Source organism: Geotrypetes seraphini, chromosome 1, assembly GCF_902459505.1.
Source record: "Geotrypetes seraphini chromosome 1, aGeoSer1.1, whole genome shotgun sequence".
Classification (NCBI taxonomy): domain Eukaryota; kingdom Metazoa; phylum Chordata; class Amphibia; order Gymnophiona; family Dermophiidae; genus Geotrypetes; species Geotrypetes seraphini.
The window spans coordinates 331,109,304-331,136,131 of NC_047084.1; the positions used below are offsets into that span (position 1 = coordinate 331,109,304).

At 43.1% G+C, this 26,828-nt stretch overlaps 1 protein-coding gene across 3 annotated transcripts in view; it reads right to left on the minus strand.

Annotated features, from left to right (window-relative positions):
- GRID2 (glutamate ionotropic receptor delta type subunit 2) overlaps nt 1-26,828 on the minus strand; it is a 2,335,100-nt gene that overhangs the window by 890,784 nt on the left and 1,417,488 nt on the right. For all 3 annotated transcript variants that reach the window (XM_033958336.1, XM_033958346.1, XM_033958356.1), the window contains one exon: nt 3,733-3,906. In XM_033958336.1, the coding sequence (XP_033814227.1) occupies nt 3,733-3,906 (174 nt within the window). The remainder of the gene's footprint in view (nt 1-3,732; nt 3,907-26,828) is intronic.

Sequence of the window (26,828 nt, forward strand, 5' to 3'; positions counted from 1 at the left end):
GTACCGACTTAGGCCGTTTTTTGGACATTTTTTTTTTATTATTATTATGAGCCCCTCAGTCAATGAATATTGGTGCTGACCAACTTAGCGCTATTTAGCCAACTAGGAACCATTCCCAGGAGGCTAAATAGTGCTGAATATCAGGCAGAATATCTTATAGCATGAGAGGAAGCAGGCTTGGTTCTTGTACAAAACTTAAAAATAAATCCATGGTGCTTTGTATTAGTGTATACCAAATGAGTGCAGATGAATACACAGGATGGCAGGTCAATCTCTAACCTTAATTACTTTTTGGAAATAGAGAACAGTAGGGAAGAGATTAGTATTCCAGAAATATTGTAAAGGGGATGGGACTTGATTTACTGCTTTTTCTGTGTGGTCTGCATATTTTAGATAGGTACTTAATTTGTTCCTGAGGCAACATAGTGCCAAGTGACTTCCCAGAGTCACAAGGAGCTGCAGTGGGAATTGAACTCACAACCCAAGGGTCCTGAAACAGCTGCTCTAACTACTAGGCCACTCCTCCACTCTATTGTAAGCTTGAGACACTGGACTCTTCCTCATAGTGTAACATAAATTCCTACTTAAAAAATCTTGATTAGAAAGTCCCTCCCTTGTAGTATTTATTACAGAAGTCACATTTTATGACAAATAATCCTCTTTTCAAATATATAGCTCTCTAGATATAGGAATAGATATAGATAGACATATAACCAACCCCCCTGCCTTCTAGCCAGGACAACAGTAGAATATTTTTCTTATGCTCTTGTCAGAGATGAGAGGCAGCAAATCTTCACTGTCTATTACTTGTACATGAATGGAAATCAAGTTTTCTGAAGCCATGAGTTCCTAAAATTAATGCCTTAGCTACTCTCTGATTGATAGAACATGTTGGTAATTCCCTCTACGATAGCATCACACTTTAATCTTGTTCTCTTATGATGAAGAATCCGGGGATACTGTTGGTAAATAAAAAATACCCTTTCATTCTTTATGTACAAAAAGCCTTTGAATGACTTATATAATCACTTGTGATGAAAACTTGGAAAATAGGCTTAATACTACCCTTTATGTGATCCTGGGAGGCGACATCTGTAAGTATAGTATATTCAGCAGCAAAGAAGGAGCAGAATTCAGAAGAATCAGATGTTTTTGAAAAACAGCTTCTTCCATTTGTAATACTGCATTTGGATAATAATGTAACTCAAACTGTAGTGCAAGTAACTTTTTTAAAATGATGGGCTTCTGTGAATTCTAAGATAAGCAAGCACAGTTATGAGTATCTTTGATGTGTGTCGTTTGCCTGTGATATGTTTTGCCTAGGAAGTGATGTCAGAGGAAGAGCTGACACTGGCACAGCATCAGATTGGGGGTTGTTGCTCGCACCAGGAACATTATAGAGTTACAAAGGAAGGGAAGCGGCGCACACGCGGCAGGAGGGGCGGGGAAGGAGAGTGTGGAGGTGGGGAGCGGATAAGAGAGTGGAGGAGGGGCTACACCCTGGGTGCCTCTTACCCTCACTATGCCACTACTTGCACTATACAAAAAAAGAACCATGAACTTGGATCACCATTTTGGAGGTGATTTTTGGGTCTCAAAAGATTCCCACTACCCCCATTTCAGGTTTGAAAGAAAAAGAAGAGTGTACAGGATTAAGGGATACTCCATGAGACTAACAGGCAGCAGATATAAAACTAAAAGGAAAAAGTTTTATTTCATTTAACAGTCAAACTGTGCAATTTATTGCCAGAAAATTTAGTCCACACATTTAAAGTATCTGGGTTTAAAGGGGGATTGTTCATAATTCTAGGAGAAAAATTTTGTGGGGTGGGTTGCCTCTTTTGACTCTTTTGACTTCTTTTCCGTAAAACCTCTTATGCACCTCTACTAAGTGTTCTCTCACTTCAGCTCCAGGAGAAAGATGCCAGTCCACCTTAAGAATATTGGACTTTCAGTACAATTTATTCACTGGTCCCCTGAGGCACCTACAAATGTTCTCATCATCCAGTTCTTTAGCCTTCAGCTGGAAAAGCCTGTACCTTGGTTGGCAGGAATTATCAGCTCAATTTGACACCTTTCTTCTGGTGGTTCTTTAACCCTGGTATGTAATCCTCATAGCAGGTTTAAGGCACAAGAAACTAGGCATGAGCCTCGGGCCCAAAAGTTTAGGGGGGCCCTGTCATGTTCTCATGATTCAGGAAGCTAGGATTGCCAACTGTCAGGACTTTTTTTTTCAGGATTCTAAAAAAGTTGTAAATTAGCTCTCTCAAAGCTAGAAAGATGGCTAAGTATATGGATAATTTTCCAGAGCTTAGCCCACTACAGCTCTCCATGCTCCCCCCTTCCACTGCATAGACTGTGTAGGATCCAGCCAATGGCAAGACTTCTAGTCACAGGAAGGCAGGGCTGAGCTTCAAAAGCTGTGGAGGAAAGAGATCTGTGAACAGGGTCTTTGGTGAGACTCAAGTCAGGGGAAATAGTAAGTGGTATGGGGTTGGGAGATGTTGGAAAGGGTTAGGATTGAAAAATGGGTTTGCTATCAGATGAGAAAAAGAACTGGCAACAAATGCCAGAATTTACATGATGATGGGCAGGTCTGGTGAAGGGTGGGGGCACTGCATGAAGAAGCATGTGAGTAACAGGACAGCACAAAAAAAAAAAAGAGAGTTAGAGCAGTGAATTGCAAACTGTATGTCACGGCGCAATTCGAGGTGTGCCGCCATGGATTGAAGGACACGTCTGGCGTCAACATCTCTCCTCCTCTTTGTCCCCACACGAACCTTGTTTCATTTTCCCTGAGCTCGGGCCTGTGTCTGGAGGGCCTCTGAGCATACACGGACGTCAATATGATGACGTGTGCATGCGTGCAATCTCAGTGTGTCGATGTCTGCGCATGCTCAGAGGCACAGACATCGACACACTGAGATTGCACGCATGCACATGTCATCATATTGACGTCCGTGTATGCTCAGAGACCCTCCAGACACAGGCCCGAGCTCAGGGAAAATGAAACAAGGTTCGTGTGGGGACAAAGAGGAGGAGAGATGTTGAGGCCCTCCAGATATGACCCCCGAGCTCAGGGAAAACGAGATTAGGTTCATGCGGGGCGGGGATGGGGGTGGAGGCAGAGCAATTTAAAAAAAAAAAAAGTTTGCAGGAGACTGAGCTAGAGAGTACATGCACTTGTTTATGTTTCTGTGTCTCTGGTGAGGGCAGCTTCCCTTTGAAAATCTGGCTGGAAAGGAACTGTGCACAACTAAATGGAGGGAAGTTCTCAACCCAAGGAATTTACCCTATTAACTATTAAATTTCTTGGACAAACTCCTTGAACACTGTCCTAATACTGATTCCACTCTGCCTATTTCTTGTCAGAGCTGCCAAGTTACTCAGCCCCAGCAGAGATATATATATATTTTTTAAAATTAAATCAGTCCTCTTTTTGAACTTATATTCCAATTCAGCATTCGATCTGTAGTTCCTGATACTACCAATTGAAATCAGCGCTTCAGGTCCCATAATTTATATTTATGTGTCCTTTGCTGGTGCAAGTTGATTGCCTTGGTTATTTAATTAGAATCTTAGCTTTTATTAATTATCTTGCTGCTCACAAACATGGCTAAAAAAGATAAAATGTGGTAGAGAAACAGATGTAATAAACCTATAATTAGAATCCTTGAGATCTTTTCATACAGAGATTGCATAAAGGGAAAAATATTGGTTTAAATTGAATACCTCCATGTTCTGGGAGAAAGGGTCCTTAGGATCACATAGAGATGAAGATATTCTGTGGTTGCCACGGTAACAACGCTGACTTAGGTTTTGTGGAACTGGAAACATTTGTCGTATAATTGTTAACCTTCCAATTGATCTTCTCACTAATTCCTGAACATCCATGTCATTTATTTCCTGTAAGAATGGAAAATAAAGTATAGAGATCACAAAGAAACTACAACAATGAAAGCAAAATTATTAAGATAAAACCAGAAAAAACATTTATTATAATCTAGCTGTAAATGTTGCATAATGAGACTGGAGATAAAAACCCAATGCATATCTATTAACATAATAGGACAGTGGCCTTTTTTAAGTTTTAAGCAAGGGTCATTTTGGTCCAAAAGGGCCGAAGGAGAGCCAAAAAATATCTTCCTACTTGGGGTCATGATGCCAATAGCGCTTTTCAACATTCATTCCTACCACAGCACCTGACCTTGGTCACATAATGAACCGTATGCAAATATAAAACCACAAACTAAGGGCTCCTTTTTTTAAACCACGGAGAAGCTTCTTAATGCAGGCCTGCGGGGTAAATTCTTTGATGCTTATTTTATTCCTATGAGTGTCAGAGCATTTACCTTGACAGCCCATGGTAAGAAGCTCTTCTGCAGTTTAGTAAAACCCAGCGTAAAAGTCCTAATATACACAACTGAAACCCGTGAAGCCAGACTCTACATGGAGTACACCACCAGAGAAATAGAGAATTAATTTCTTCCTGAACAGTGCAAAATAGATAGCAGATGCAAATTCTCAAAACTGATGTATTTCAGTCACTGAATTGAAAATAAAATCATTTTTCCTACCTTTGTTGTCTGGTGATTTAATTTTTCTAATCATCTTTTCCCAGGCTCTGTCTACATTTCCTTCTGCATGTTCTCTTAACTGTTTCCAGGACCTGCTTACCCATTTGCTGTTTTTCTCTCCTTCACTTTTTTCCCATTCATCTTTGGCAATAACTTTTAACATTCAACTTTTTCCATTTTTCTGCTTTCTTCTCAATCTGTCTACTTTTCCATAAGAACATAAGAACTGCCATCCCCGGAACAGACCCTGGGTCCATCAAGTCCGGTGATCCGCTCACGCAGAGGCCCAGCCAGGCGTAACCTGGCGAAAACATAGTCACCCGTATCCCTCTACGCGCCTTTCAAGGAGATGTGCATCTAACTTGCTCTTAAATCCTATAATGGTGGTTTCCGCAGCAATCTCCACCGGGAGAGCGTTCCAGGTGTCCACCTCTCGTTGTGTGAAGAAGAACTTTCTGCCATTTGTCCTGGGCTTGTCCCCCCTCAGCTTCAGTCCATGACTTCTTGTCCTAGTCACATTTGACAACGTAAATAACTTTTTGTCCTGCTCTATCTTGTCGATTCCTTTTATTATTTTAATAAGAACATAAGAACTGCCATCCCCAGACATAAGAACTGCCATCCCCGGGCACCATCTCCTCCCTCTATCTGTGGGCAGCATAAATGAAGAAAACACTCTGCTTTTGTTTTCTGTCTCCACGGTAGGAAACTATGGCAAAGGGAAAGCTTCCAGGACCGCTGAAGGCAGCATGTTTACTTCACTTCTGGCTGCCCGCGACACAAAGAGTGCAGGACTGCAGCACTAGAAACAACCGGGTGGGGGGTGGGGGGAGATGTTGGGAAATGATATTATGCACAGACTCTGCGGGCCTCCACAGAGGTCTTGTGACTTGCAGGCCTTGCAATGAAGACCACTGTGATAGGCCTATAATTCAGAATATATCTTAGCCGTTGCCACATATTGAACTGAGGGTTTCAATGTATCCTCAACATTGACATCTAGATCCTTTCCTATAAATTCCTTTCCAACCAAACTTAGGAGCACTGAATTAATAGTGATGTCAATTGAGGCTCAATCAAAATTAAGCTATAAAAAAATTAAATAGGAAATAGGAAACATTGAGCTGAGGGTTTCAACATATTCTCAACAATGACAGCTAGATCTTTTTTCTGGGCAGTGACCACTAACATAGAACCCAGCATCACGTAGCTATAGTTCAGGTTCCTCTTTCTCATATGCTTCACTTTGCTCTTGCTCACATTAAACGTTATCTGCCATTTTGACTCCCAGTCTTCTAGTCTTACAAGGTCATCTTGCAATTTTTGTGAGACTGGAAGACTGGGAGTCAAAATGGCAGATGACGTTTAATGTGAGCAAGAGCAAAGTGAAGCATGTGAGAAAGAGGAACCTGAACTATAGCTATGGTAGGAGTCACTGCCCAGGAAAAGGATCTAGCTGTCATTGTTGAGGATATGTTGAAACCCTCAACTCAATATTTCCTATTTAATTTTTTAGCTTAATTTTGATTGAGCCTCAATTGGCATCACTATTAATTCAGTGCTCCTAAGTTTGGTTGGAATTTATTAATCACCATTTATAATCAGATCTTTTTCTTCTTTCCTTGTTTTCTTTCAACAAGTTGCCCTGTGGTTCAAATAGTGTAGGATATCGTTTTTGCATTCATATTTAAAATGAACGCACAATCCTACCAGGAAAAAGGAAGTGTTTACATTCAACTGCAGTATGTTTGAATGGTGGGTATGCTGCTCTGAATCCTGCTAGAGTAGAACAGACTTTCATTTTGGTTTTTTTACTATTGCTTTGTGCTCTGTACCTGGCTCAGCTGGCTCTATTTGCTTATCATGTCTCACCACAGAACTAGAATCCTTAAGTTTCTCCACTTGAGTTTACAACCTTTGATAAATAAGGCCCAGAAGCTAAAAAATCTGTGTTTGATCACAAACCGAAAGCATATATTTCTCTATGTACACCAGAAGAGCTGTTTTAGACCACCTCAAGAGACTTAATTGGCTTCCCACCAATTCTGCCATGTGTTTAATATCTAATAAACCACACATTTTGCTCAAATTCCTACAAAAAAGTAGATGATTTCCCAGCAACAGCATACAGTGCTTCAATTCATGATCAAAACAATCCAAAGATGCACCAATTTATTTGAAATAAATTCACCTCCCCCACCCACTCACACATACAAAAAAAAACCCAAACCAACAACGCATACTTAATCTGAGCTATTCATAGCACAACTTAGATAAATTTAGTCTATTCATTGCCTATTCACAGCCTGACTCAAAGTGATCTCCTGATAGTTCAGACCTATCAGGCTACTTCCGATGTGAATATTCACAAGCCAATTAATAATGTTGCATAGTGCAAATACCTTAAATATGTACATATTGCCAATATTTTTTTTTAACAGGAAAGTGAAAAATTCATGGAAGAAAGACTGAAGCAGTTGTATGTTATCCTATAAGCTAAAAAACATAAAAAGATAAATGAGGGATGATAAGAAAAATAAATGGATTTTAGAAACCTCCTATGTAGATTTATCACAACATGCTTGTCGATAGAACATCCATGTTCTAAAAAGTGATTTGCCAACTTATTCTGGAAATTAATATAGTTTCAAGTTTCAAGTTTATTAGGATTTTATATACCGCCTATCAAGGTTATCTAAGCGGTTTTTACAATCAGGTACTCAAGCATTTTCCCTATCTGTCCTGGTGGGCTCACAATCTATCTAACGTACCTGGGGCTATGGAGGATTAAGTGACTTGCCCAGGGTCACAAGGAGCAGTGCAGGGGTTGAACCCACAACCCCAGGGTGCTGAGGCTGTAGATCCAACCACTGCGCCACACACACATATATATAAGATCATACTACTTCTTTTATGTATACAACAGTAGTATAAAAGAGCTATAATAAATGATTGGACTACTTTATACCAGAGAGGCGAAGCCACCAGTTTGCCCATAAGAATTTTGAATGCAAGCAATAAGTAAAACTAGATTCATAATAACCAAAACTGCTAACAAAGCCCAGAGGTATTTATTTCCTTTATAGATCATTGTATTCAGAAACACATATGGGTCATTCTATAAAATAGGCATGAACATTTACACACCCATTACACCTGTAACTATGTAGAATAATGTGCTTAATTGCCAAAATTCCACCCAAGCACTTTACTTCAAGTACCCAATTAACTTATATACAGGCCGATGCTCAGAACTCTGACGCTGTAAGGAACAACATTAGAAAATACCGCCAGAGCAGCACCAAAAAAACAATATTTAAAAATCTGATTCACAATGCTCATAGTATGCAAATTAAATGTGCGATGTTAGTGTTGAGAAGGGGGAAGTGGCATTCAATTCTGGTCTCCTTATCTCAAGAAAGATATAGTGGCGCTAGAAAAGGTTCAAAGAAGAGCGACCAAGATGGTAAAGGGGACAGAACTCCTCTTGTATGAGGAAAGACTAAAACGGTTAGGGCTCTTCAGCTTGGAAAAGAGACGGCTGAGGGGAGATATGATTGAAGCCTACAAAATCCTGACTGGAGTAGAACGAGTACAAGTGGATCGATTTTTCACTCCGTCCAAAATTACAAAGACTAGGGGGCACTCGACAAAGTTACAGGGAAATACTTTTAAAACCAATAGGAGGAAAAAAAAATTTTCACTCAGAATAGTTAAGCTCTGGAACGTGTTGCCAGAAAATGTGGTAAAAGTAGATTGCGTAGCTAGTTTTAAGAAAGATTTGGACAAGTTCCTGGAGGAAAAGTCCATAGTCTGTTATTGAGAAAGAAATGAGGGAAGCCACTCCTTGCCCTGGATCGGTAGCATGGAATATTGCTACTCCTTGGGTTTTAGCCAGGTACTAGTGATGGACCATTGGTCTGACCCAGTAAGGCTATTCTTATGTTCTTAATTTTGCAATAAGTGCAAGTTTTGTGCAACTAGCTACGCAAATGCTTAGAGGAAGATATGATACAGTTAACCACCTTGCTCTCCTTTTCTCATTGTCACCTAGTTACCGGCTTTTTCTCCTTCCTACCCCCCCTTCCTGTAATACTCTGCCGCCCTGAAAAATAACCGCCTCTTCCACACGGATGCTGTAGATGCTCTTTCCTGGAAATGGCAGTGAAGTGCAAGGAAATGGTCTTCACTGCTCCACCATGGGGTTGAAGGAAAGAAAACAAAAGTTTGCACTAATCAGTTCCTGCTGAGGAAACTTTTTTTTTTTTTAAACGAAACAGCACAGATGTTCTTTTAACTCCCATGGGGTAGAGGAGGAGGTAAAAGAAGTGACCGCTAGAGGTTATCACACCCCAATGCTAGGTCCGAACTGGTGGTAAGTTTTCGGTGTTAGGGGACAGGGGTTTTGTGTGCTATTCTTCTGATCCCAAGGACCAAGCTAGATCCCAAGTAATAAAAATATTTTATGCTGCTTATCCTAAGAATAAGCAGTGGATTTCCCCAGTGCTCATGCCTAGCTTTTTAAACCTATATAGACCTAGTTAGGTTTGTATTCTACAAGGAAAGTAGGTACTACAAGGTGCCCTGTTATAGAATCTCCCTTTAATAGATGTCATTACGATAGTGATGCAGATAATGTGGCATCTCCATCAAACAGAAGAAAACCTAGGGCTCCTTTTATGAAGCCGCGTTAGCAGCTTTATTGCGCATGACTTTTAATCACGCACTAACCCCCGCGCTAGCCAAAAAACTACCGCCTGCTCAAGAGGAGGCGGTAGCGGCTAGCGCAGCCGGCAGTTTAGTGCATGCTATTACACACGTAAAACCGCTAACGCGGCTTCATAAAAGGAGCCCCTACTGTATAATCTTTCCTCAGATCACTCTTCACAGTGTGGAAATATATACCGTATTTTCACGTAGATAACGCGCACCCGTGTAAAACGCGCACACGGGTATAGCACGCAGAAAACACAAATTTATGTACAGAAATTTTTGTATCCCGCGCACACCCGTATACCGCGCATGCTGCCCGACTCTCCAGTCGCCCGCCCCGACTCTCCTCTGGCCACCCCGACTCTTCTTTCGCCCGCCCCGACTCTCCTCTCCCCCTTGAAGTCCTGTCCCCACCCTGAAAGCCTGATGCCCCCCCCGACGTCCAATTCATTCCCCCCCCGCAGGACCGCTCGCACCCCCACCCCGAAGGACCGCTCGCACGCACCCCCACCCTGAAGGACCGCTCGCACCCCCACAGCCTCCTGACCCCCCAATCATGTAGAAGCTCCTACCGGTGTCCTGCTGCTTCCCCTCTTGCCCCGCCGACTCCCCGACACGATTGGGGCAAGAGGGAGCTCAAGCCCTCTTGCCCCAGCCAACCTTGGCACCCCCGACACGATCGGGGCAAGAGGGAACTCAAGCCCTCTTGTCGTCCCCCCCCCGACTCCCCGACACGATCGGGGCAAAAGGGAGCCCAAGCCCTCTTGCCCCGCCGACTCCCCAACTCCCCGACAATATCGGGCCAGGAGGGAGCCCAAGTCCTCCTGGCCCTGGCGACCCCCCCCCTAGTTGTTCGGGCCAGGAGGGAGCCCAAATCCTCCTGGCCACGGCGACCCCCTACCCCCATCCCGCACTACATTACGGGCAGGAGGGATCCCAGGCCCTCCTGCCCTCGACGCAAACCCCCCTCCCCCAATGACCGCCCCCCCCCAAGAACCTCCGACCGCCCCCCCCAGCCGACCCGCGACCCCCCTGGCCGACCCCCACGATACCCCCACCCCCCTTCCCCGTACCTTTCTGTAGTTGGCCGGACAGACGGGAGCCAAACCCGCCTGTCCGGCAGGCAGCCAACAACGGAATGAGGCTGGATTGGCCCATCCGTCCCAAAGCTCCGCCTACTGGTGGGGCCTAAGGCGCCTGGGCCAATCAGAATAGGCCCGGGAGCCTTAGGTCCCTCCTGGGGGCTTGAGCTCCCTCTTGCCCTGATCGTGTCGGGGAGTCGGCGGTCCTTCGGGGTGGGGGTGCTGGTGCGTGCGAGCGGTCCTGCGGGGGGTGAATCGGACGTCGGGGGGGGGAACTATGTAAAAAAAAATTTGTACAACGCACTCACGCGTATACCGCACAAGGGTATGCACGGTTTGTAAAAACACGTATAACGCACGCGTTATATGCGTGAAAATACGGTATATATTTTTTTTCACAAATAATTCAAGATTTTGAATATCTCAATAAGTTTCCAGCTATGTCCTATGGGTAGGAAAAACCTCAGAACATGAGTGGCCGTAGCGCTTTTTCTACCCTCCCCCTATGAATCATAACATCCCTTATATATTTACTTTTAATTAAAATAATCTATTCAAATTAGTTCTTACAGAATAGAACACTGAGTCTTAAGCAGCACAATTATACAGTTACCAAAAATATTGTAAATTCACGCTAGCTTTTACAAAGCTGCAGCAAGGTAAATGCTCCGATGCTCATAGAATTCCTTCAAGCGCCTGAGCAGAAACCTCTACTGTGGCTTTGTAAAAGGAGCCCTAATTCACTTATCTTTAGAAGTGATTTTCTGCAACACTGGAAAGCAGCACAGTGTTACATAGCATTTGAAGCAAGTTACACTATGGCCTTCTTTTACAAAGGCACGCTAAGCGTTTTAGCATGCGCTAAATCAATGTGTGCGCTAACCGCTAATGGGGCCATAGAATAACATGCACACGTTAGCGTTTAGCATGTGTTTAGCGTGCACTAAAAAGCTTAGCACACCTTTGCAAAAGAGGAGGGTATGTTGCTTTTCAATGTTGGGTTTTCATGTCTTTCATGTAGAAGAGAATTTTTGACCACTGACCTTGTGTTGTTGTTTTTTTTATTATTATTATTTTGAGTTGTATTTTAGTGTGACAGAATTTCCAAAAGAAAATGTTCTGGTATTACAGTGGGATGATAAGCAGTAAGTCCCTCTTTCAGACACAACAGATGTTTATAGGGAAAGATATGGTTCAGGAACAGATGGAAAATATTTAACATCAAACGGAACTCTTTCTCTTCCAGAACTCTAATTATTCTTCATAATCATACAGAAAATGATAATGGTGATATTGTTTACCAAACTGACATATAAAACGGCAAATTTACTGGTAAAGTTATTGATAAAAAATAAAAAGCCCAAATTCAAATGTGGTGAAGAGATTGGTGAAGAGGAGGGACAGGGCTTATGAGAGACTGAATTTGCGCACCAACCCAAAACCCCAGTGAGTCTTTTTTTTTTTTTCTTTTTGCTATTGCAGTCAATGGGACTATAGTAGAAGCAAAGAGGAGACTGTCTGTCTGATGCCTATGGAAATCTCGTAAAATATTAAATCCACTCTACTTTCTTCAACTTCTAGTCCCAGCTTTGTCTATATAAGTGTCTTTCTGTCTACCTGCACAAATGCACTATAGAGAATTGTGCTCAGCGCTGCTCAGTGAGTCTAAATGTGTCTAAATAGTGTCACCTCTAGGCGCCTAACTCCCTTATAGTTAGGGCGTTTTGGCTGTGACAACCTCCACCCCAAGCATGTCCTCTGTTGCTAGAGAAACCCTTCAGGACTCAGACTGGAACTAGGCAGCTGCCTAATAGTGCAGGTACAGGTAAGTATGGACTTCTCCACTGAATGATCAAGCCATAAGTCAGAGTGCCATCAGAAAATGAAGGTTGATTAAGGCCACCGGCCAAAAAAGGTATCAACACTGCCAGTCTATTTTACAAAGCTATGCTAGTGGCTGCGCTAACATCCCCGAAGCCCATAGAGGCTGTTGCCCTGAAGCCGCAGGGCTTCAGGGCAACAGCCACTAGCACAGCTTTGTAAAAGAGGCCGTGTGTCATGTTCCTTGCACACAGCACAGATAACACTCATGAATAGTGATGAATCAAAACCGCACGAGACAATCGCATGCAGACAGTGCCGGGCAGACAATTGCACGCAGACAATGCCGGGCAGATAATCGCATGCAGGACATCAGCATGCTGGATTAAAACACTATTTTAAAGCGCTCTGAGGGGTTGTGGGGGGAACTCCCCCACTTTACTAAGAACTGTTGACTCTCCCATTGGGGGAGGGGTGGGGGAACCCCCCCATTACAGAGGAAATTGTAATTTTCCCTATAATGGAGGGTTTCCCTCAACACCCCCCATAATGGGAACACCAACTGTTCTAAGTAAAGTTGGGAGGGGTTTCCCCACACACACACCCTCAGAGCGCTTTAAAATTATGTTTTAATCCAGCGCGCTGACATCCTGCATGTGGTTGTCTGCCCGACAATGTCCGCGTGCGATTGTCTCAAACGGTTTAGTATATGTACCCTCACGAATATCACAAAGAAAATTTATTGAGTAAATATGTGTAAAATTGAGGAGTGGATGGGAGAACAAGGTTTGAAACTGAAATAATGTTCGTAGGAAAGTCTAATCATCATTTACCTAACGAAGTGAAAGTAATTGATGATGTTCTTCCAGTAAATGAGTCTATGACCATTTTAGGTGTAAGGCTTGATTTTGGCCTTACAATGAAGTTGCAGGTAACCAAGACCAAACAAGCATGTTTTGCACAAATGCATCTGTTATACCGATTAAAACCCATGCTATCACCATATGATATTCATACAGCAGTCCAGGCTATGGTTTTATCGATGCCCTGTACCTTGGAATAACAAAAGCAAGGTGCAGGGCATTGTAGGTTGTACAAAACGCAACAAGATTGATCATGGGATTGTCGAAATATGATCACATTTCGTTTTACCTCCAACAATTGCACTGGTTACCAGTTGTTTTCAGAATACAATATAAAGCAGTAATGATTTGTCATCAATTCTTGCATGGAGTTTAGCTATTCACCAAACGCATCATTACATTCTGAGAATTTAGCTTTACTGAAAACAAATGTGAATCTAAGGCTTGTGAAGACTGGTAAGATGACCTTCTGCTGTATAGGAGTTAACATATGGAACTCCCTTGTGGGCCAAATATGAAATTGCTGTGAAAAGAGCTTGTTTAGAAAACTACTCAAGACACAATTATTTGTGGACACCTTTTTCTAGCCAATAACTTGTTTATCTGGAATAATTGATGAATTATTCACAATCTCTTTATATAAGCTTTGTGCTAGTTTGCAGATATGATCTCTAAGCATTGTTTGTGCGTTTGTCTTATGTTTTTTTATAATTTTATGTATGAACATAAGAACATAAGAATTGCCGCTGCTGGGTCAGACCAGTGGTCCATCTTGCCCAGCAGTCCGCTCATGCGGAAGCTCCCAGGTCAAAGACCAGTGCACTAAATGAGTCCAGCCTCACCTGCGTATGTTTCAGTTTATCAGGAACTTGTCCAACTTTGTCTTGAATCCCTGGAGGGTGTTTTCCCCTATAACAGACTCCGGAAGAGCGTTCCAGTTTTCTACCACTCTCTGGGTGAAGAAGAACTTTCTTACGTTTGTACGGAATCTATCTCCTTTCAACTTTAGAGAGTGCCCTCTCGTTCTCCCTACCTTGGAGAGGGTGAACAATCTGTCTATCTGCTAAGTCTATTCCGTTTAGTATTTTGAATGTTTCGATAATGTCCCCTCTCAGTCTCCTCTTTTCAAGGGAGAAGAGGCCCAGTTTCTCCAATCTCTCACTGTACGTATGTAAATAATGTAAACCGTTTAGTGCTAAACGGTATAGAAAATTAAAAAATAAATAAATAAATAGTTCAGCTTCAATAAACTGTTCACATCCTTTGAACAGAAAGAAAAACATGACAAAAACCTGACTCCCCCCACCCAGTTATCTTCACTGGGGTAGTTCAAAGTGAAACAACAAAAAAGTGGAACAATAATCCAATATAAATGCTTTTCAAAACCAATATGTCCTTGGTTGTAATTTCCAGAATGAGATGGTTGCTGAGCTGGTTTAAGCAAACTGTGATCAAATCAGTCTCTGCCAGCTGTACTTATTAGCAAACCCTCACACACTCAGCAAGGGAAAAAGATTTGTTGAAAGCTTTAGACCAGGGGTGCCCAACACGTCGATCGCGATCGACCGGTCGATCGGGAAGGCAACGCCAGTCAATCTCGTGTTGCCGTTCCAATCGGCCGGCCGATCAGCCTTCCTCTCCCCAAGGTTCCCCACCGGAATCTCCCCAAGGTTCCCCATTCTTGCTGCGCCCTTCCTGCCCGACTGCCAGAACCCGTCTTCCGACTGGGGGATGATATCACTTCCTTCGGGAGAAGGCGGGAGGGAGGTCTAGGGAAGTCACGACCCTTGAGAGCTGAGCGCCGGCTGCCTCTGGCGGAATTGACAAGCCAGACTGGAGAAAGGCGGTCGGGAGCAGGAGGTGCTCTGCACAAAAATGCCGGAGCTGCTGCTGCTGCTCTGACGTCTTGAGCCTGAAAATGGGAAGTTGAGTGTCGTGCTAAAAAGAGACTGGAACGGCTCTCATGGAAGACTGGCTTTTTTTCTTTTTTTTTCCTCGGCCCTGGGGATCCAGAGATTTGGGCCTGCAGAAGCCTAACGCTGACCAGCATTGCTCTCCACGACATCAATTCTTACATCGGAGAGGAATTTCTGGGCCAGCCAATCGCTGCCTGGTTGGCCCGGAACTTCCTCTCCGACATCAGAATTGAAGGGGAGCAGAATGCTGGTCAGTGCAAGGCTTCTGCATGCAGAGCTTGGGGGGCGGTTGCTTGGAGGCCTGTTCCCCGGTGGCGACGGCAAACCTAGTGGCTTGGGGGAGGGCAGGGAGAAAGAAACAAAGGGGGCAAGCAGGGAGAAAGAAAATGGGCATGGAGAGAGAGAGAGAGAGAGAGAAAGAAAGAATAGGAGGCAGGGAGAAAGAAAGAAAAAGTTGGGGGAGAGAATGAGGTATGGAAGAGAGAAAGCATATAGGAGGCTGAAAGAAGGAGTGGGCTGAAATCAGAAGATGTCAGAAGAAGTGCAGCCAGAGTGAAGTGAGAAGAAGTCAGAAGAAGAAAGTGCAACCAGAGACTCATGAAATCATCAAACAAAAGTAGGAAAAATGATTTTATTTTCAATTTAGTGATCAAAATGTGTCTGTTTTGAGAATTTATATCTGCTGTCTATATTTTGCACTATGACTCCCTTTTACTAAACCACAATAGCGGTTTTTAGCGCAGGGAGCCTATGAGCGTCGAGAGCAGCGCAGGGGCATTCAGCGCAACTCCCTGCGCTAAAAACTGCTATGTGGTTTAGTAAAAAGGGAGGGGCTATATTTGTCTATTTTTGTATGGTTGTTATTGAGATGACATTGCATAGAGTCATCTGCCTTGACCTCTTTGAAAAAAACCCGGAATATGAATGATAATTAACATTTTCTCTGCCTTTCGGTGTGCTTTGTGGGGGTTTTAAAATTTTTTTATTGTTGGTAGATCATTTTGACTTGGTCATTTTAAAAGTAGCTCGCAAGCCCAAAAAGTGTGGGCACCCCTGCTTTAGACATAGTTCTAAATTGAAGAGTAATGCAGACAGTACATTTATCAGCTGTGCTATGGTATCTTACAGTTCTTTGAATAGTTCTTTACCCCACATAGAATTTCTCATACAGAGAACATAAGAAGTTGCCTCCGCTGAGGAAGACCATAGGTCCATCCTGCCCAGCGGTCCGCTCCCGCGGCGGCCCATCAGGCCCATTGCCTGAGCAATGGTCTATACCTATCTATACCCCTCAATCCCTTTTTCTTCTAGGAATCTATCCAAACCTTCTTTGAAACCATTTAAGGTTTTCTTGTCTACAACAGCCTCTGGAAGCGCGTTCCATGTATCCACTACCCTCAGGGAGGGAAACTTTAACAGAATGAAGCAGAGAACGCAGCACACAGCCTGCAGATCTCAATCTGATCCTGGTCTCTGTGGTAACCACACAGAGCAGCCACAGCTGAACGTAGCACAATGATCAGTACAGATGGGAAAAGGAAAACTGCCTCAAGCATATGACAAATTCAAAATACTTTCCAAAATACTAAACTTTTCAAGTTCATAGAACAAAAATCACTTATTAGAAGGCAGGTAAGTAGAGAATGAAAACATAACTCACAGGTTTAGTTAACTTGCATAATGTCAGCAGCTTCATAGATTTCAGGCATACATTTCCCAGCTTCCATAGCCTCTGGCCGTGAAGTAAACTCTGTATGAGTTAAGAGGGGCTTCCTCCACCTCCTGCATATCCCAGTCAGAGGGGTCAGCACTGGTAGGCAGCACCAGCTGCTTCCCAGCTGGACTCTTGTTCTGTCTGCTCTCAGACCAGCTCTCTCTGCAGCTCTCATTCTCCCTGCAGCTTCCCTTCCAGTTCCTCTCTCTCTGTATCCTGATCTTGTCTTTAAGGAACTCCAGGCCATGCCTCCTGAGCCAGGGTGGGAAAACCAAATCAGCCACTTCATACTGCTGAGCAGGATTCATTCTTTTGCCTCTGGCAGCTTTCTGCCTTAAAGGGACAGGGACTCTATCAGGTAATAAACCCGTAGGTGAACTCAAGCTTGCCTCAGCCAGGTCCAGGCTATGCCAGAGACAGTCAATACTTCCTGGAGACCCAGCACTAACATAATCTGCCCTCCTACACCGGGGCTTGGGAAAACCCTGTCTTTTCTTGGGGCAAACCCTGAGCTGGCCCTGGATTTATCACAATAGTTAGACGTCCTGTACAGAATTTGGACCTAATCTCCTAATTAGCATGTGGCCTTTAGAATGGAGCCCTTACCTATGTCTACTTAGTAGGTGGCAAGGATTCCTGTGCTAATCACACACTAAGGTCAGATTCTGTATAGGACAGCCAGTCTCAGCAGCCAACTTCAAGGGGGGGGGGGATATGGGAATGGGTTCCCTGCCACATCGACTAAACTGATTGCAGCCTTAGGGAGACGCTTAGAGCCACCTAAACTCGCCTAAGGCCACTTCCAGATAAAACCAAGCTTAAGTGGCCCTACATGCCTCTCTAGGCTCGTGAAAACTCCTATAATGTAGGCTGCCTACCTTGGGTTGTTTTGGGGTTTTTTAACATATGCATCCCGTTTGGCTGGTTAGACAGTGGTAGGATGCCTGATGCTTCCTACATTCAGGACACCGTTTATAGAATTTGCCCCTAATTGGTTAATGTGCAGTGATGCAACTGAGCTGACTAGCACTGGGCATTCTACTCTTCCTCAGTGCTAAAATAATAGTTTTTTAAATTAAAGCATGTGGATAGTAAATTATCACAGAATTGTAGTGGATTTGCAAGCACACATTAGTTTTTATCGCAGTATAAGGGTCCCTTGAAATGTATTATTTATACAATTGTGTTTTTTTAATTGATAGTTTTTGCATGTTACAAATGGCAGAAAGAGGCTTTTGTTTGTACTGTTTTTGCATACTAATTATAGACCCCCTGAAATTCAGCCCACTATGGTCACCAATATTAAAGCTGTTGATAGTCATGGGCTGAATTAGACCTAGATATTTCATCCCATGCAAATCTGAACAGCAGCAATGAATATCCAGGTTACGTGCAGACACCAGCAATTATCCAGATGCTGACCATAAGAACATAAGAATAATCTTACTGGGTCAGAACAATGGTTAATCTAGCCCAGTAGCCCATCCTCACAGTGGTCAATCCAGGTCACCATTACCTGGCAAAAAAACAAAGAATAGCAACATTCCATACTACAAAAAAAAAAAATAAAAAAAATTCCCATATAACCGATCCAGGGCAAGCAGTGGCTTCCCCCATGTCAATAACAGACTTCCTTTTGGAAATTTTCCAAACCTTTTGTAAAATCGGCTACGCTATCCACTCTTACCACAACCTCTGGCAATGCGTTCAAGAGCTTAACTATCCTCTGAGTGAAAAAAAGTTTCCTCCTATTGGTTTTAAAAGTATTTCTCTGTAATTTCACCCCCAGAACTGAAAAATATAATCTGTTTTTTAGCATATGAGAAATGCGTGTCAATCACAAAATTCAATATAGGGTGCTGATATCAGCGGCCACCTAAAAAATGACTGTTGATCGCATGTTGATCACATGACAGTGCCCTATAGATAATTATGCCTCCATGAAAGATAGTCACTGGAAATATAGGCCAGGGTTCTCCGGACCTACATTTCCATCACCTATACTTATCGTGAATCGCACCTAAATAGGTACTTTACGGTGCCTAATGAAACTTCCGGCTTTAGCCACGTCCATAGTGACTTTAAGCACCGTAAAGCACCTATGTAGGAGTGATTTCAACACCTTTTATTTAGGTGCCAGCAGGCACTTTAATTTTACTGTTTTATGCCATTTTAAATGGTGTTTCTCAATTACCTTAGGCAACGCCTAAGTCAATGCTGTCCCAACAACCCATACAACCGGAGATTCACACATCAAATGGAAACTGGTACCGTTCTCTCTTACTTACTCCTTCAATATCAAATGGACTAAAAACAAAAGCAAACCAATCACACAAAAAATAACCAACTCACGTAAATATATCGACCCCATCATATTCTGGACTAAAACAGATGTCATAATCCAAGACTATAACCCCAAAGACTTCATCTTACAATGGAGTCATTTAAGTTCAACAACCCTAGAAACAAACAAAAACTAGAATCTATAGAAAATCAGACAAATGGTTCGACAACAAACTACTCCTGCTCAAACGACAATGCAGACAACTAGAAAGAAAATGGAGAAAAAATAGCCAAGATTCCATAAAAACAGCATGGAGAAAACTAAACAAAAAATACAAACAAAAACTGAAAGAAAAAAGAAAGACATACTACACAAAGCAAATAGGAGAAGAATCCCAAGACACAAAAAAGCTCTTCCAACTTCTAAAAGAAATGACAGACACCAAACCCTACCTAACCAATAACACCCCCCACCCCCGCCCTTAGCCACCCTTTTAGCGGCATTCTTCAAAAACAAAATCACAACTATTAGGTCCACTTTCAATGGAACACCTATGTACCTAGAAGAGATCACAACACCCCTCACAGAGAAAGAATCAGTTGTATCAGACAGAACCTGGTCCCACTTCCAACCTATACAATGGTCAGACCTAAACAAACTCTATTATAAATACAGCCACGCAGCCTGTGACCTCAACCAATACCCCCCAATACCTATTGAAAACCTCCAGTACACTATTCTATACCCTCCTTATGCAATGGATACAAACTTTACTCACAGACGGCCTCTTCCCACAAGACATCAGCAAAATCATCATCATTCCAATCCTAAAAGTCCCCAAAGGGCTGACAGATTAACCATCCATCTACAGACCCATAGCTTCAATACCACTTTATGACAAGCTAATGGAAGGCCTCATAGCTAAAGTCTTAAACTTATACCTAGAAAACCACAACTTATTCCACCCTACACAATATGGCTTCAGAACCAACTACAGCACTGAGACCCTACTAGGATCACTCATGGACACTGCTATACAACACCTCACACAGGCAAAAAAATGCTGATTATTCAACTAGATCTCTCCGTAGCTTTTGACCTGGTAGAACATGACATCCTCCTACAAATACTAGACTCAATAGGAATCACTAGCAAGGTACTATCATGATTTAAATTATTTCTACAATCCAGAACATACAGAGTTAAAACAAACAAAGAAAAATCAGAACCATGGTCTAATCCCTGCGGCGTACCCCAAGGAACACCACTATCTCCCACACTCTTCAACCTATGCAATGCTTCTCCCAGCTCTTGCCTAGACAAATTAGGCCTTACCTCCTACAGCTATGCAGATGACATCACCATTCTACTTCCTTTCGACCAACCAGCGCCCTTCATGGCAGGCACAATACACAAAACACTTGATACAGTAGAAACATGGATGAAAGAACTAAACTAAACTAAAACTAAATCCTGACAAAACAAACTTCATCCTCCTCGAAAATAGAAAAAACCCCAACTGTAACAAACCTAGTAATAAACTCAATCTCATACCCCAGCCAACCCACTCTAAAACTCCTGGGAGTGCTGATAGATATAGGATGCACCAAGCAGCCACTAATCAACAAAACAATAAAAACATCATTTGCAGTCATGAGAAACCTAAGGCAAGTTCTAAAATTATTTGACAAAAAAGAGTTTCAACTTATGGTACAATCCCTAGTCCTAGGTCTAATGGACTACTGCAACATATTATATCTCTCTTGCCCAACAAGCATGATAAAAACAACTACAAACAGTACAAAACACAGCCCTAAGACTTATCTACTCACTGAAGAAATACGAACACATTACAGAGGTATACCATAACTCACACTGGCTCCCAATACAAGCAAGAGTACTCTTCAAATTCTACTGCCTACTATTTAAAGCCATAAACAGAGACAGCCCAGCCTACTGGAACCGACTAAATCAATCCACCTCAATCAGACACTGGAGAACCCACACACCATTCACGCACCCTCCAACCAAAAACTTCAAATGAAAAAAGCTGTACGACAACCTCCTAGCCACTAGAGCAGCAAAACTGGACCACCAACTCTCCAATCTACTGATCTCGACCACAGACTACAAAACCTTAAAAAAAGAAACAAAAACCCTACTATTCAAAAAATACATAAAACCAAACTAATACAACTAGATCTACCTCAAGCATCACCTGCAATACTCTCTAATCCTTAGCAACTTAGAAAATGTCCAGCCCACTCCTTATGTTCTTCTAAATGTCCTGACAATTCATATGTAATCCGCCTTGAACCGCAAGGTAATGGCGGAATAGAAATCACTAATGTAATGTTTACTACATAACACCTTAACAGGTTAGTTCTTACCACAGCATAGTAAAGACCCCTTAGTTATTATAAAGCTTTTGTAAATTTATAATGTACAGATGGAGTTTATATTATTTAAAAATTCATAAACACAAAATTGGTTTAAAAAAATGTAGACTTCTAGCTATGGAATACTAAAAGGGGAATAAGGTAGATGGAATATCAGCTATCTGGATAGTTTGATCAGCAATCACCTCTTGGTTCTCTTTAGTTTTGAAAACAAGAGCCCTGTCTGTTTTATAATACTCCCAAAGCTCTGCGTAATTCTAGCATAAGGTACTCTGCCTTAAAAATTCTCCAGACTCACAGCATGGAGGGCTACAATGAGATAGCCCTATCTATTTGAAACCTTTGTGAAGAGCATAGCCCCTTAAATTTCAATTAAAGGAAGTCTAGGGGGTATCATAACAGTTCTATGAAATGCCTTTTCCCCCCTTTTTAATTGCAACAGAGCACTCCAGTTATTATAGAACTACTTCATTGCAGAAAGCATTCCCTCATTAAAACTTGAAACCTTGGAAAATGTAGCCAATTAAGCTATCTCATATACTTAGCATTTCATGCCATTACAACTGAAAATGTCTATATATAGGACATCTGAAACTAACTTTCATAATTCTTTCGGAGCAAGCCCAAAATGCCAGCTCTACAGCTTTCACTCAAATGTTTTTGAACAATTATAAATAAATCCTTTTATTCCTCAAGTTTTGTAATTCTTTCGTGCAGAAGCTGAGGAGGATGGGGGAGAAGCTGAGGAGGATGGATGCGCAGGTGGTCTTCTCCTCGATTCTCCCAGTGAGGGGCAAGGGCAGAGCCAGAGAGGATCGAATACAGAGGGCAAACGACTGGCTGCGAGGATGGTGCAAGGAGATGAACTTTGGGTTTCTGCACCATGGAGAAGCTTTGCAAGGGCTACAGGGACACGACGGGCTACACCTGACCAGAAGAGGGAAGAATGTCCTTGGACACTGTCTAGCCCGCCTACTCCACAGGGCTTTAAACTAGGTAAGTCGGGGGAAGGTACATGCACAAACAACATACCTGGCGAACTAAACTGCCAAAACTTTTTTGAGGCTAAGATAAGTAGTCACCGAAATTCTGGGTCAGGGGCGAGTACACACACTTTCAAGTTGGGGGGGTGGTTCACATCATATTTATGGGTCACATTGTAATTCCGGGTATATGGGGAGTGCACATTGTAGTTCTGGGTCTATGGAGAGCACAAATAACGCAAATAATGCTAAAGGTGTTCAAGTAGCTCAAGCAGGAATATCCCCATTAAGACGTAACAAAAACACAACATGGAGGGCTATGTACGTCAACGCACACAGTTTAGGAAACAAAATCCTGGAATTGGAAACAGAAATAAGGAATGCCGACCTGGATGTGGTCTCGATAACTGAGACCTGGCTCACAGACTCTCACGGGTGGGACATGGTCATACCGGGTTACAACTTGTTTCGTCGGGACAGGGAAGGCAGAATGGGAGGAGGTGTAGCATTATATACTAAAGATGACATTAAGGTCACAAGAATCTCAGATGTTCAGTACACTGGGGAATCCCTTTGGGTTAATTTGGCCAGAGGGAAGGACAAATGCTTGTATCTTGGAGTAATATATAGACCCCCAAGACAACAGGATGACCTGGATATGGAAATAATCGGAGATATAGAAAATATCACCTTGCGTGGGGACACAGTATTGCTAGGAGACTTCAACATGCCTGATGTGGATTGGGATACACTTTCCTCTGCTTCCGGCAGCAGCAGGAGGCTCTTAAACTCTATGAAAGGAGCTGGTCTCAAGCAACTGGTATTAGTCCCAACGAGGGATCAGGCAATATTGGACCTACTACTTACCAATGGAGAAAGTGTCACAGAGGTCTCGGTGGGCGAGACATTGGCCTCCAGTGACCACAACATGGTATGGTTCAATCTTAGGAAAGGTTTTACTAAATCTACCACACTGACCAGGGTCCTCAAATTCAAGGACACAAACTTCCAAGACATGGGTTCCTTTGTTCACCAGGCGCTACAAAGCCAAGCAGAAACCAATAGCGTGGAAGGAATGTGGTCGTCTCTGAAAGCCACCATACAGGAAGCAACAAACCACTATGTTAAATCAGTAAGTAAAAGGCGAAGGATCAACAAGCCGCAGTGGTTTACTGAGGAGATCTCGAACCTCATCAAGGAGAAGAAAAAAGCATTCATCTCTTACAAACAATCGGGGAAACAGGACTCTAGAGCAGACTACCTGACCAAGTCAAAAGCCGTCAAAACAGCAGTCAGGGAGGCTAAATTCCACATGGAGGAGTCTCTAGCAAAGAACATCCAGAAGGGAGATAAATCCTTCTTCAGGTATATCAGTGACAGAAATAAAAACTCAGGCGGGATAGTACGTCTCAGGAATCCACTAGGAGACTATGTGGAAAAGGATTCGGAAAAAGCCCAACTATTAAATGAATACTTCTGCTCAGTATTCACCCGAGAAGCGCCGGGACTTGGCCCTCAGCTACAGACAAGGGTTGGCTCAGTTGACCCGTTTAGAAACTTTGAGTTTACGCCCAGCAGTGTCTATGATGAGCTGTCAAGGCTTAAGGTTAACAAAGCAATGGGGCCTGACAACTTATACCCCAGGGTGCTTAGAGAGCTGAGTGATGTCTTGGCAGAGCCACTGTCCGAGCTCTTCAACCTCTCCCTTAGTACAGACACCATCCCGTTAGACTGGAGGACGGCTAACGTCATTCCACTCCACAAGAAAGGCTCAAAGCTTGAGACAGCAAACTACAGACCAGTGAGTCTAACATCGATAGTGAGCAAACTAATGGAAACCCTAATCAAATGCCAATTGGATAAGATCCTGGATGAGGAGAATCTACGGGATCCCCGTCAACATGGATTTACTATCAGACACAGACATCATCATCAAAGACTGTCTCCCTCCAGGCTTCAAGATTCTGTCCCTAGCCAGAGCCAGGGGAAGGGGAGGAGGCCTAGCAATAATCTTCAAAGACCATCTAAACTGCACCACACTCAACACCAAATCCTCCCCCAACCTAGAAATACTAGCCGCCTCACTAACTTCAAAGACCTTTGCTTCCTCCCTAACAATCACTCTCTTTTATATCCCCCCCAAAAAATGGACGGTCGCCAGGGAGGACTTCGCCGAATTTTTATTAACCAACTCTTTAGCAAGCCCATACAACCTTCTATGCGGTGACATCAACATTCACCTAGAGCAAACAGATCAGCCAGATATATCCGACCTCTGGTCACTAATCTCACAGCTAGGTTACTTCAAACCCCCACCCATCATAACCCACCAAAGAGGTCACCAGTTAGACCTGGTGACCTTCTCCGCCAAAGAACCAATCACCCCCAAATTTGTGTGGAAACAAGACAACTGGACAGACTCCCTATGGTCTGACCACAAACTTTGTAGCTTCTCCATTCACTACCAACAAAAAACCACCATAAACAGAAAAGCAAGAAACACCAAAACCCACACCACTAGAGGCAAGATCGACCCGAATGAATTCTGGTCCCGCTACGAAACTATCACAAAACAAAATGACGAAACGAACCAAATCATGACCACCTGGATCAAAGACAGCACAAACATACTAAACGAAATAGCCCCCTTAAAAACCAGCAGAATTAGATCCTCAAACCAGGAGGGCTGGTTTGACCTAGAGCTACTACAGGCAAAAAAGGACCTCAGAAAATCGGAGAGACAATGGACCAAATCTGGAACCCAAGAGCACAGAATAGAATGGAGACTTAAACTAAAAAACTACAAAACCCTAACCAAGGATAAACGAAAAAACTTCTATGCCCAAAAAATTGGAAATGTCACAATCAACAGTAGTAACCTCTTCAAACTGGTCAACGATCTTTACAATCTCGAGACAGTTACCGACAACCGGGACGAGGAACCCACACTAACCGCCAACTCCCTAGCCGACTTCTTCAACTCCAAAATACTGAAACTAAGATCTTCGATAACTGCCCCTGCTAATCCCCACGGGGACTTTCCAACCCTCCAAGACAACAACAGTCCCAAACCAGACCCGGGGTTCAGAGCAGACCTAAACTGGGATCAATTCACTACTATCGATTGGCAATCCTTCAACAAATTCTATAACAAATATACCAACTCCTTCTGTAGACTAGACACCTGCCCCCCTAACGTCATGAAAACGGCTCCAACCCACTTCAAAGCAAATATGCTGGCATGGGTCAACCTCCTACTGTCTACCGGAAGCTTCCCAGCAGAACAAGGCCACATCTCGATCACCCCAATCATAAAAAACACAAAAGAACCACCCAATATCCCGTCCAACTACAGACCGATCGCAAGCATCCCACTATTCACCAAAATAGCAGAAGGGCTGGTTAATGCCGAACTTACCACATACCTTGATAAATTCAATATCCTAAATGACAATCAATCAGGCTTTCGCTCCAACCACAGCACCGAAACCATTATAGCCTCTCTCCTAGACCACCTTCACAAACTCTTCAGCCAAGGCTCCAGCGCCTTGATTGTACAACTCGACCTGAGCAGCGCATTCGATCTGGTCGACCACAACATTCTCCTTGACTGCCTCTCCTACATAGGCATCTCGGGCCAGGTCCTTAACTGGTTCCACGGGTTCTTACGGAACAGATCATACAGGGTATTCAAAAACGACGCCTTCTCATATAGCTGGGAGAACTCCTGTGGCGTGCCACAGGGCTCCCCCCTATCTCCCACCCTGTTCAACGTCTACCTCGCCTCCCTAGGAAACCTTCTGCAAAACCTCAAGCTCAAATTTTTTATCTACGCAGATGACATCACTATAATCATCCCGCTAACCAGTTTTACATCAGAGCTCCTTACCTTCCTTTCAAGCATACTCAATCAGATAGAACACTGGATGTTATCATACAGACTAAAACTAAACCCGGATAAAACAAAATTCTTCCTAGCAACCCCCAAAGATAAAATCAAAGACACCACAATTCAAATAAAAGGATCCGTTTTCCCCCTTGAACACAACCTAAAAATACTCGGCGTCACACTAGACAAACATCTATCCCTCGACAAACACACGGACAATACCGTCAGAAAAAGTATCTCGGTGCTTTGGAAACTCCGCACCATAAAAAAATACTTTGACGAAACTTCATTCCGCCTGCTAGTACAATCCTCCATCCTCAGCATATTGGACTACTGCAATATCATTTACTTAAGCTCCACAAAAAAAACCATCAGGAGACTCAAAATGATCCAGAACACTGCTGTCCGCCTCATATTCGGCCTGAAAAAATGGGAACACATCACCCCTTTCTACCACAAACTCCATTGGCTGCCATTAGAATCCAGAGTCCTATTCAAATTCGCCTGCTTCTGCTATAAAACAGTATTTGGTTTATCCCCAAGCTACATCATCCCTCACTTCGCCCTAAATCACAGCATCAAGGACT